At 34.5% G+C, this 13,059-nt stretch overlaps 1 protein-coding gene across 1 annotated transcript; it reads right to left on the bottom strand.

Moving 5' to 3' along the window:
* Positions 1-346: 346 nt before the first annotated feature.
* LOC105869299 (UDP-glucuronosyltransferase 2B4-like) lies at positions 347-11,342 on the bottom strand. Its single transcript, XM_075997847.1, has 6 exons — positions 10,595-11,342; positions 9,115-9,263; positions 5,701-5,832; positions 3,590-3,677; positions 2,468-2,687; positions 347-861 (listed from the first exon to the last, which is right to left on the bottom strand). The coding sequence occupies exons 1-6, from the start codon at positions 11,316-11,318 to the stop codon at positions 582-584; spliced, it is 1,593 nt and encodes a 530-aa protein (XP_075853962.1). The 5' UTR covers positions 11,319-11,342; the 3' UTR covers positions 347-581.
* Between the last annotated feature and the right edge of the window lie 1,717 nt (positions 11,343-13,059).

The raw sequence follows: 13,059 nt of genomic DNA, 5'->3' as shown, positions 1-13,059 counted from the left end.
TGCATATCTGGGTCCTCCCACTCGCAATCTAGCAGTTCCTGTGAGTCTGGGCTCACAGGGATGCAGAAGAAGCACCTTTTAAATCTGAGAGCCTGACCCAGCAGTGCTCACCAGTCAGGGTTGTGAGCAGTGTGTAAGGCTTGGACAGTTTTCAACAGAAATTAAAACAATGAAATATTATACCTAAATGATGGAAGGATTCCAAGCATCTGTAAAGCAATAATAATACTGAACAAAGAAGTATTGATGGTCTCATGTTCATGTACAATATGGAAATGATAAAGTTGGATAAATATTTTTGATATGATTTCTGAATTGGAATAGTACATGTCTACATAAACCCATATCATATTTAATTTTTTTACTTTTCCCCCAGCTTGTCTTTTCTCTTCACAATAAAATATTTCTAACTTTTAACAAAGTATCAACTGTGACATAAACAAACTTTGATTTGACAAACTACATCCTGAAAAGGCAAGTGGTCACAAGAGGAAGGTAACCTTACATCACAAACTCTTCTTGCTGCAATCAACTGAAGGATTCCCATATAACAGGGATTCCAGCTTCAAACCTAGATCTAATTATTCCCTTTTTTCCTTCTTTCCTGCTGTAGCAATCATCCAGCAGAAACACAGACAACACTTTGTGATGACGAATATAGCAGTGGCCACACAGGCCAGCAGGAACCCAAGCACATCCAGAGAGTGGTACTGGAACCAGGTGAGGTCGTGGGCTGCAACCCGAAGGTGTTTGGCTCCTTTGTGGCGCATGACAAACTCAATCCAGAAGACTGCGAGATCCAGGGGCTTCATTGGCTGATCATGGTGAATTCTTGATAATTTCATAGCATTCTCTTTATACCTGGAAAAAAAGTCATAAATATTCCAACTTTGAAAGTAAGCTTATTGGCTACCCACATCAAATTCATGAATGGTTTTGGAAAAGTGTTATCCAAATGACTCAAGGGAAATGTCACAATATTGACATAGAATTTGAATGTTTTGGGTCATCATAGCCAGTTTGAATTTAAATTGGAATTTTATCATTAAAAATTTTGTTTAAAGGGAAAATGGGAGGCCAGGTGCGATAGCTAGTATCTTTCTAGCAGAAGAAATATTATGAGTCATCCCATGTGCTGTAAGTGAGACAGTGGAAATGCAATCTGAGAATGAGCATCTTGATGTTTTCAAAGGGAATTGTGTCCTGGTGGTTGAAATGGCCGCTGAGAAGTCTTTCTGCTTCTATTCTACTTTTCTGTCTTCACTCTCTGAAATAGAATTTTCTCCAAAGAAGATATGGGAATGACCAGTAAGCAGAGGAGGAGATGCTCAACCTTTAGCCATAAGAGAAATACAAATTAAGACTAATGAGAGACTACTTTACTCACACTCTAATGGCTGTAATGAAAAGACAGATGAGAAGTGGAAACAGTATGAAGGAAGTGAAACCCTCCTGTACTGCTGTTAGTAATGAGAAATGGGACATGGACATTAGAGAAAAATTCAGCAGTTTTTCACAAATAAAATTTGCCATAGGGTCCAGCAATTCCATTAATATTTTCTACTGTGATAATACGAAAAACATATTTTCACACAAAAATGTGCATAACAATGTTTATAACTGGAACAAAGAAAATATCCCTGAGCTGCTAAATGGATGGATCAACTATGGTATATTCACATACCTAAAGAGATTATACAGTAATAAAAGGGAACAAAATACTGATACATGCAACTAAATGGATGAAACTAAAAACAATTGTCCCTGTGGGGAAAAAAAACCTATTTATAAAACACCATAAATTGCATTATTCCATTTATGTCAGAATTCTAGAAAGGGTAATTCATAGAGACAAAAACAAAGTGGTCTTTACCTGGCGTTAGGGTCTTATTGGAAAAGACATCTATGCCCTATGTAGTTTCTTTAGGGTTGATACAAAAGTTCTAAAATTATATTATGGTGATGGCTTCATGATTCTTTAAAAATACTGAAAATATTTAAATTTTATGCTCTAAATAGGTGAATTTTTCTCATTGTAAATTATATTTCATTATCAACACTATTAAAGTAATGATAATATCAAAGTAAATTTGAGGGCAAGAAGAAAGTGACACATTCAGAAATTTTAGGAATTGGATTAAAATATTTTATCATATTTGTAAGTTCATTACCTTTTTTAACTGTGAATTCTGTCTTGGTTTTTAAATTTTATCTTTTTTTACACTCATCTATATATTGGAAGTTATGTTTATGTAGAAGATTTTTTCACTAATTGTTTACCGATTACATTTATAGAGTTCAACGCAAGCATGAAATAAATGGTGGAAAATAAAAGCAGATTTTACATTGGTTATATAGTTTAAATTCTTTCAATATTAATCTACTGAAAAGGGATGAATCTCATCTTCCTTGTTGACAAGAGAACATATCTATCAATACCACTTATTAAAAGAATTAGTATACTCACATAGGGTCATTAATGACTGTCTTCAAAGCACTGAGCAAATCTGTACTTGACATTGTGTTGAAGTCCACTCTAACTGCTGCCCCCTTGGCCTTCATGTGGGCAATGTTGTCTGGTTGATCCGCAAACAAAGGGATGCCCACCATGGGGACCCCGTGGTAGATGGCCTCATAGACGCCATTGGTTCCACCATGAGTTATGAAAGCCTTGGTTTTTGGATGACCTAGAATTGGGTGAATATCAGGAGAATTATTCACTATGAGTCCTAGGAATAAAATGGGAAATGCACAATACAGGACACTGAAAGTGGTAATGTTTTCTAGGTAACAGGTTAGAACACCCAGACACTGCCCTGAAATTGCTGTCAGATTTCAGAGGAGGAAGCACCTACTGTTGCTGGAGAGGAAAGTGAGGCCTGCAAGGAAGAAATGGTGTGGGACTCGAGCATGGAAAAATGAATACAAGATTAGTGAGCAGAAAAGATGCAAAGGCATATTTTGTGTAAAAGAAATAAAATGTGTGAAATATAAAAAAGGAAGAAGACAAGGAAAAGATTGTGCATGTATTAATAAAAACACATTCTTTGAAAGCAACATGCAGTCAGGGAGTCTGACATGTGAGTGCCCAGGGCACAGGGAGAGTGCTGGGAGCAGGGCTGGGGTCAGAGGAAGGACAGGCCACACTTCCCTGGGAGGGTGTGAGCACATTACAGTAAAGCCTGGGATTTATTCTCATGGAAAATGCAGAGTCACCGGTAATGGAAGAGCAACTGTTCTTGTTCAGTGCCAAGTGGAATAACCTTGCAGTAGGGAGAAGGACAGGGGTGAAGTGTAGAAATAGGAGACAGACAGACAACCCAGGACGCTATTGAATATTATCTGATAACCAATTACACCTCAGAAAAGGATATTTTGTTTTTACACATCAAGCATATGAGTGTATGTAATAAAATGGGAACTGTTATAGTTTATTCTTCCCCCCTAAGTCTTGAAAATAAATATAATGTAGTTAAGTTTATTTTTGAGTTTTGAAAAATAAATATTCCCTATGTTAGTTGCTGTTGACCTACTATCACTCTAATTGGCTGTTAGTCACATATTCAGTATTTTTTCTCCAGTATCTTACCAAGAAGGTCATTCTGGGGCAACCACTTGTACAGCCGAGTATTGGGTCCTAAGGTGTCTGGTTTCTTGCCATCAAATCTCCATAGCACCTGTCGGGGTAAAAGAAATACCTTGTTGCACGGGGGAACTCCAAAGTTATGGCAGGGTTAAGCTCTAAATGGATTATCAACCATCTAGTTAAATCACCTCCTTATAAAAGATGAAGAAATGAGAACAAGTTAGTTGTTAAGTAATGAGAACTACTAAAACTCTGAGGAAAATAGAATAACCGGATTTTATGTGCTCATGGTTAGAATCACTTTGATATAAAAAGAATTTTAAGTAAGTTAGACGAATTCTACTTTCAATGGTACATTCAAGTATTTGAAAAAATTGACAGTCAATATAATTGTAATATAAAACACATACATCGTAATGATCTTTGCATTTATTTTATTTGTGCATTTTCTACTAGCTGCCATCTTCTAAATTTAATAATATTCTGTTTATTCCTTCTTTCAAATTTTAAATTTAATTATCTTGGGTAGTGAATATTTATACTTATGTACGCAGGATGTGTTCATACAGGCATAGAATGTGTAAATTGCAATCATGGGAATTGTGGCTATCACCTCAAGCTTTTCAGTAATATGAGTAGTCATTCGGGTATAGGTACTTTATATATAAGTAATTTCTTTCCAGTTTGACATTATTTGATTTACAAAACTAATCTGTCAGACGAGCTACCTGTGAGGAAGATAGCCATGCTGCATTGGTAGTATGCATGACCACTGTTAGGTAGAATTCATTAAGCACTTCTAAGAAAAAGTTCAACTGGCAATTTTTGACAAAACTTGGAGTGTTACCACTATTTCTAGTTTTGAATATTCTTTAATTGTAGAAAAATTGTGCTGGTGGTCCATCGATGAATACCAACACAGCTGTTAAAAAGTCCAAAATTGTATTTTGCTAAAATTTTACTTAATAGATCATAAACACTTACATGATAGGCTACAGAAGTGATTCATATGGTCTACTATAACCAAGCCATTTCCATGGCCAGTACAAAAATAAGCTTACTGTAGACTTCGCCAGTCAATCCGTATAAGCTTGAATAAATTTTAGACCTGATTACCTTCCACTTGCTATTTTAGTGTTGAAGTATTTTGAGTTTTCAGCAAAAAAGTAGCACAGGTCATTAGGGGAGTTCTATGTCAGATAGAAAATTTAAAAAGTAATTTGTGAATATACATAGAGGGCAAATGTATTCTATATATTATTAATGGGAAATACTTTCCTACTATATTTTATGGACGGGGTCTCTGATCCTCTTCCCATTCCTGCCTTAATTCTGATTACTTCCTTTATTCCATTCTCCTTCCTCAATCCAAAGGACGGTGTTTGTCTAGTGGTTTGGTCAGTCTTGTGAGGCCACGTTTTATAACGCACAGGTTCTGTGAGGGCAGGATCCCATCTGCGTCTATAGGTTACATCCAGGCCTGTCCAGTAAGGCAGGTGAGTTTTTATTTCTGTAATTCGACTTGGCTAGGTGGGTACCTGGAGTAGTGATTTCTCAGCCCAATTATCCTGTCTCTGAAGAGAACCCTGACCGCACACCAAATAGGCCTTTTCCATATTTATAGGAGTTACAGAAGGTCAGATCACATGGGAAGACTAAACTGCAATGTATTGCAGACTTTTCTCAATACCTGCTGATTGTTATTGTGCTAGTGCAGACACTCACTAAAATTTAATTTCTTTCTGATAATATCTGTAGTGTGTACAGAGCCCTCAGGAAGTCTGTTAAATAGGATTAAATGACAGGGTAGAATTTAGTGATGTCTGTTTACATGCTTTCAATACCATGATATTTAATAACATCAAAACTTCCCTGCATCTTTTCAGTATATTTCTTGTGATCACACTGTTAATGCCAAAGTTATTACAAATGAAAACCTTCCTATTTACTATTGTAGCATCTTCCATATATATTTTAGTTTTTGAGCTGATATCTGAGATGAGTAGATCTATCCTAACAGTTAACCTTTTGGACAGAAGCTTATGTAGCTGTACTCTTTACAAAGTTGGACAGAGGGATTCAGTAGCTATCCACCATTAGGCGCTTTCTCCAACCTTTTGTGGGATCTGGGCAAGGGCTGCAGCGATCACATTGGCCCGTTCTTCTGTCATGTTACTGAGCATCGACCCCAGAGAAAACACCACAACGCCGTTTTCTCCAGAGCTCTGGACAAAGTCTTCCATCTCCTGTGAAGAAAGAATGTGTTCCGTCACAAACGGGTGTCAGTATAAGAAACATATTTGAAAAGATTGTTTGAAACATCTAAGAACAGAAAATCAGATATTATTAAGTATTATTAGAACAAGGGCTAGTTTTTAACTGAGATAATCACTGAGTTTATTTGGAAAGTAATGTGTATTATGAGATAGATGGCATCTATTGTGGTTTTGTGCAAATATGTGTTTGCATGTGCATGCATGTCTGTATGTGTATTGGAGGAAGAAGTGAAGTGGAGCTATTGCAATGTTATTTGGAGAGATAGTGCTAGAAAATATTATACCCAGACTGTTCCACTATATTATTGTATTTACTATTATAATTTACTTTTTTAAAAGAGGGCTTCAGTAAGCTTTAATTTTATATGGTTGCAATTCTAAATTGCTAGTTCATTTCAGGCCTTTTTCTATAGATTTTTTTTTGGTTTGGAGACATAGGTGTCATTCTCTGATTATTAACAGGAGGCTGTCTTACTAAGAGTTGGGATGATTTTATATCCACATTTCTTCAGGTCTATAATCTTTTCTTCTTCACTTCAAGTGTGTCAGAATTTTCCAGTCTTTTCCCACACACTCACACAGACAGTAGGTGAAGGTTAATAGTCACTGACATGCTGGATTATGATATTGTGGTTTAGAATTTTGGTGAAATCGTCCCAAGGGTTCCATTTATACATAGAATTAGATGGCATATAGGTACATAGTTGAATGATCATATTTCCTAGGTCATTGTTTAGGTATGAGACACTTTTTATCCTGAAATTACACTTGAAATTGCTGTGCTATTTATAACTGTCAGGGAGGGACTGTCCTTGTCCTCTCACTGTGTCCCACGGAGAGCAGCTTTGTCACAGGGGAGAGAACAGCAGGCCTCGCTGTCGTGGAGATCTGGTCACTCTCCTGAGTAGCTCACTCACAGTGTGTAAAATTCTTGGTGAATATGAGCTTGCTTGGACTTGATTGAGAATGATCTTCACTTGTATTTTCCATTCTGTGCCAATTTTTGAATATTAATACATTCTACATAGGAATATTCTAAACCATTCAATGTATTCTCCCACCAAAGAAATTCAAACAAACAACACCCCCCACCCTCCACGAAAAAAGGAAAGAGGTAAAAGAGCAAAAATAAATGTAGACCCAATTGTGTCCTGGGCATCACATCCAAATCATATTCTCTTCTTATTGTTGTTCCTTTCTTATTAAATTCATTGTTTCTTTCTGCAAAATAATGATCAAGATTTTTCTACATCACAGGTAAACTTTCATATGTTAATCCTTGTGGTGAACTCTCTTTTTAAAAAGCTGTTCACAAAAAGAATAGTTTGAACCAATGACATCAGTTTTAATAGTAGAGTCACTGTACTTTTAGTAGTATTCTATGTAATACATGCGGCATCCAAGTATTCTGTGTGAGTGAAGTTACCTGAAGCTGCATTTTGTGTAACTTGTGTTCAATGTTTTGTCTCACTGGCTGACTGCCTATAAAAACCATTCATTCAGTATGAAGTAATACAACCTCTCTTTGCAGATTCATTACTGATCTCATTCTGTGACACCTTTGTAAAAATAATACAAGATCAATGTAAGAAATTGTGTAATACTATAAAAAATTGATAGAAAGATATTGAGTTTCATCCATACTCTCTGTCCATGGATATTGCTAATTAAAAGTTTATGTGCTTTCATTATGATTTTTATTCTGTTTATATAGCTCAATTTATTTATGTGATATATGTTTAGGAAATTTTAATCTTTTTTAATTCTTTAACAATTTAAAAAAATTTTTTTCCCCATTTTTAAATTTTTTTAAATTTCAGCATATTATGGGGATACAAATGTTTAGGTTACGTGTGTTTCCTTCCCCCCCCTTCCCTTCTGGAGTCAGAGCTTCCAGTGTGTATTATTGTATATAAATTGAAATCACAGAAAAAATTGTGATCTTGTTCTCTTCATCATTTTGCCCCTCAGTTTCCAACAAAACTTACATTATGGCTGATTAATTACTTTTTGGTAAAATTATTGTGGTAATATGGTATGAACAGAATAGACGTTTTCTACTCTGTTCTTATATTTCTTATACTGTTTTCTACTTTGTTCTTATACTTCTGTTATTATATTTCCCTTTTAATATAAGATATGTAAATTACTTCCAGTATTTATTTTATGAATATCTGCCACAGATATCGAATTTGCTATCTTGATTTATTTTTTGTTTGTATTTTTTCACATATGTATATTTTGAAACTGACAGGTACATACATTTTATAAGCTTCCAATATTTTGCCAAATGTCTTACTATTTTAAAATACTCAGACCTTAATATTTAATAGAAATTTGGCAATTTGTGGAATAATTACCTTGTATAATAATTAGAGAACACATTTCACGACTTTTAACTTGAATTCAAATTATCATGCAAGTTAGTAGTAAAGGCTAGCAATAGTAATTATCACTATTTTACTATCAGTTGTCCTGTTCCTTTTCCTCCTTCTCCTACTCTTTTCCCTCTCTCACTGGCCCTATCATCTTCCCTTAAAGTAAATGGGGAAATTTATTAATAGGTTTAGATTGCTTAGAATTTTCACTAATCTTATCTCTCCTTTAGTCCCTTATGAAAATTACCCTAAAAATTTGCATTCAACATAAATAGTGGGTTTTATTTCTGAATAAGGTTTCAGTTTTATGTTGGTGCTAATAGAAGGTAGACAAAAAATATCTTGTAACAGATTACATTAATATGATAGTGCACTAAAAAGCTTACTTCTCCTTTCCTGTTAAAAGTAGAATATTAAAGTAAAATATATTTGGTTGTTGTGTTTCATCCTAAGGAGTATTATTTTATATGCTGGAAGAATTCTTTTGTAACTGAAATCTAAGCTCACTTCTCAGATACAAGTAACATAATTTATTTGGTTTTTATTATATACGCACTGCACATTTTCTCTGTGCTTCTCTGTTAGGCAATTATGAGGTTGAGGCAAAGGTTTCCCCAGGCAGCTTTATTGAGGTGTCCTGTAGACTTGGCCTAGGGCAGGAAACACCTGCTCTGATAAGGTAAACCTTCCCTTTTGTGCTCTAAGAGGTAAAACTCTGGGTTCTCAGTGAGGAATGGTTTCAATGCTGGAGTGAAATAAGTAAACATTAAGTTTTGCTGTCAATATTTTGGGGACGCCTTTATATTGGTGAGGGACAGTGTTCCTCAACTCTTACAATAATTAAACAAAACCAAACAAGTAGGAATATATTCACCTTAGGCAGGGGTTTGGCAGGTTTGCAATGGAGTCCGCCAACGAAATGAACATTAGGTAAGAGTGGGCGAGGAAATTCAAAATCCCAATAGGTTCGAATAAGCCACATATCAGCTTTCTTCATTGTCTCATAGAACGTAGTGGGTCTGCCTGAAGGGGGAAGGAATAGAAAACATAGACGACACAAGAGAGTTGTCATGAGAATATAAAAGTAATTTCCTGAAAGGAGTTGTAATAATGTAGCCAAAGATATATAAAGTGTTTGTGTTTTGATAAAACAAACATATACACATATTTATGTACAGGCATGATTTAACTCCCATGTACTATATATGTTGCTCATAGGTTTGTATAAAAAAAGCAAAGTGCTAAGAAAATTTTCAGAGGAGACTATGTCTCTAATATCACATCAGTTTATTCACAATCATCAGTAATTATAAATATGAGCCACTCTGGAATTACCCATGCATTTGCTTGTTTTCTAAAGCTGCTGTACTAACAAATATACATTTACACATATCTTTTAGCTCCGGTATCAATTAATCCTACCAAACCCATAAAAACTTCATTGTAATAAGTACTGACTATAGTATCAGTGATTTACGAAGGTAGTCTCAGGATCCTTGTTGGTTCTCCAAGTTTATAAAGAATTTGTGTGAAAATATGGTTGATATCCTTGTACATACTACTTCTTTGGGTTCATGTGAAGATCTTAATAATATTAGTATTTCAAGAATAAATACATAATATTTATACATGGAATCTAAAATTCTTTAAAAATTGTAGAAATCTATAGAATTTACTACCCCTCATTTGGTCAGATATTACATAGTATAGACATATTATTTAATAAAATATAGACACAAACTTGGATGTTTACACATCAGTAAGATTTTAGGCTTTAAAACAAATAATTTCCAAACCCTTAGTGAAGGAACATGAAAAGATTGTAAACTTCGTATTTCAGTTGTTCCTTTCTGAGACAGACTTGTATCTCAGCTGTTAAGGAATTGTTTTGGTTCTATAGAAAAAATATTTTAATTTCCAAATAATGAAATTAAGGTACACGAGGAGAAGCAACTTCCTCAATGCTACATTAATAGTTGTGCTAGAACAATGTTTAACTCCTCAACCTACACATCGGCCTTCATCAAGTTGTTTCTTGATGTGTCCATTAACTTTTGTTAGTGATGAAGAAAATGTATAATAAAGTAGTTACTAGATTGCTTCAAGAAATGCTAAGTGCTTTAATTTGCACATTTATGACTGCATGGATATACTGTAGAAAGGGTGGCCACAAGGTTCTAACTGATCGTATAATTTTTGATAATATTTCTGAGATTGATATATCATCTTATATTTTCATTTCATAATAGCATTTACAGAACTAGCACTCGTCTGATTCATAGTCATACAAGCTCAGCTTCCAAGGCATAAGGAAAGACAGGAATGATTAACCACCAATTAAAAACATGACTTACCCAGTACTTCACTGTAAAACTGATCCCACTCCTTCACTTTAATTGTTTGGAACCAAAAGTCAAAATAAAGCACATATATCATATTTTTTATCCTCTCCATGAATGTCATTTGATCACTTAATTCTGACATAACTATAGGTACATAGGAAGGAGGGAATAGAAGTCCTCCACCGGACTTTTCATATTGGTAGCCAGGAGAGAAGCGGAGACTGTACACAAGGGGTGTTTTAAGTATCTCAGCCAGCAGCTCACCGCAGGGTATAATGGCATCTGCAAGAACCACATCAAACTTTGACTCTTGTAGCCTTGTCATAAGTTTCTTGTTTAAAACTGCATCTTTACAGATCTTTCTTAGAACTTCAGAATATCTCCATGTAATTTCTTGTACTTGTGAAAAATATGACCAAAATGTAGCTTTTGGAAGATCATATGTCGATTGATCGATCAGTTGTTTGAAAACATCTTCAAAATCACTTTTAGTTAAAGATGTAGGAAAAACTTCAAATTTAATACTGGTTTTTTGTTTCGGATCAACGAGAATGGAAACAGAATGTGTCAATACAGTCACCTCATGTCCTCTCTGGACAAGTTCATCCAGGATTGTCTTCATGTTCATCCAGTGGCTGTATTCTGTGGGGCACACCAGCACCTTGCCACAAGTCCCAGAGCTAAAGTGACCACTCAGTTGCATCAGCAGGAGAACTGAAGTCCATTTCATAGCCATCCTGGTGAAATGCAATGCTTTTTATTCTAGTGGCTTTTCTTTTCTGTCATTTCTCATGCTTACAACCAAGGATAAATCAATCCAGTTAAAATTTGACTCATATACGTAAAACTAAATACAGCATTTGAACAATGTGAACTTGTGGTTTTTAAGTGGAGAAGCCAAAGGTAGATGCGCTCTTATTTACTCAAGTGTGTTTAATGTCCGTTTTCTGTTTGTAAGTGCTGTACTCCAGCTGATTTTGATGACATTGCGGTGCAAGTAAGCTGTTACATAATATATGTTAGGGGACTGTCAAAAATAGTGGCAAGTGAGAGGCTCCTGGGTCTGCAGTCCCATGACACAAAAGTAGAAATAAAGTAATTGTACAGCTGAGTCATTATTTCTTCTGTATCATGGATCAAAGATTTTTTTGGCAAAAATTTGTTGATATGTAATGTGTATACCATAAGATTAACCAATGATTGATTAAAATTAAGTGTTTCAAAAGACACTCAAAGAATTGTGCAACCACTACAACAAATAGTTTTATCTCCCAAAATGAATCTCTGTGCACTTTAGCTTTAATTTCCGCACTGAATTTCTCCATCCCACTTGCTCTAAGCAACTACTAATTTAATTTCTTTGACTATAAATTTTATTTTTCTGTACAATTCGATAAATGGAATCATAAATTATGTGGTCTTTCGCGAGTTGCATTTTCCACTTAGCATAATGTTTAAAAAGGGTCACCCATGGTATTCCTTATATGGGGACATCATTCCTTTTTATTGCCAAATAGTATTCTACCATGTGGATATGCACATTTTATTTATTCATTTGTCAATTAAACGACATCTTTTGTTCAATTTTGACTTTTATGAATGCCAAAAGTTATTAACATGCACAAATGTTATTTATTATTTATTCACATCATTATAATGTTGTTTATTATCATTCATGTACAAGCTTTGTATGAACATATTTTGATTTCTCTTGGGTATATGCCGAGAAGTAGAGCTATTGGGTCATATGCTACCTGTATGTTTACCGTTTTGAGGAATTGCTAGAGTGTTTCCCACAATGGTGGCACCATTTTCCATTGCCACCAGCAATGTTTGAGGGTTTCTGTTTCTCCACATCTTTGCAAGAACTTTTAATTATATATCTTTTGATTGTAACCAGTGAGAGTGAAGTGATATCTCATTATGTTTTACATTTCCTTATTTTCTAAAGGTGTGGAGACTTTTTTCTTCTTTCTTTCTTTTCTTGTTCCTTATCAGCTATTGTATATATTTCTTGACAGAAATTTCTATTCAGATGTTTAGCCCATTTTTGATTTACTTATTTGTTTATGAATTGTATTTTCAAATATATTTTTGATAATTGTTCCTCATTAGACACATAATTTGTGACTATATTGTCCCATTCTAGTGTTTTCTTTCACTTTCTGGATCTTTGGAGCACAAAGTGCTTTTTTGATGAAGTTGAATTGAGAAATTTTAATTTGGTTGCTTTTGCTTTTGGTGTTATGTCTAAGAAACTAATAAGAAATCCAACGTTACAAAGGTTAATTTCTATCATTTATTTTTAGAGTTCTATAGTGCTAGCACTTAGACTTAAATTTCTTTTATGTATTTTGAGTTAGTTTTTGTAAATGATTTGAATTAGAAGGTTCAACTTTATTTTTTTGTATGTGGATAATCTGTTTTCCCAGCATCATTTGTAAACTAATGTGCTCTTTTTCCATTAAATAATTTCA

Source organism: Microcebus murinus, chromosome 26 (assembly GCF_040939455.1).
Source record: "Microcebus murinus isolate Inina chromosome 26, M.murinus_Inina_mat1.0, whole genome shotgun sequence".
In the NCBI taxonomy this organism is placed as follows: Eukaryota; Metazoa; Chordata; class Mammalia; order Primates; family Cheirogaleidae; genus Microcebus; species Microcebus murinus.
This window is presented reverse-complemented; position numbering and strand designations above follow the sequence as displayed.

What these genes read in the sequence shown, in the direction of transcription:
- LOC105869299 (XM_075997847.1), bottom strand. Translation starts at nt 11,318, where the DNA reads ATGGCTATGAAATGGACTTCAGTTCTCCTGCTGATGCAACTGAGTGGT. An exon ending in GCCCCAGAATGACCTTCTTG is followed by an intron (nt 2,688 to 3,589) that starts GTAAGATACTGG and finishes ACCCAATTCTAG; the next exon opens with GTCATCCAAAAACCAAGGCT. An exon ending in ACAGTCATTAATGACCCTAT is followed by an intron (nt 862 to 2,467) that starts GTGAGTATACTA and finishes CTTTTTTTCCAG; the next exon opens with GTATAAAGAGAATGCTATGA.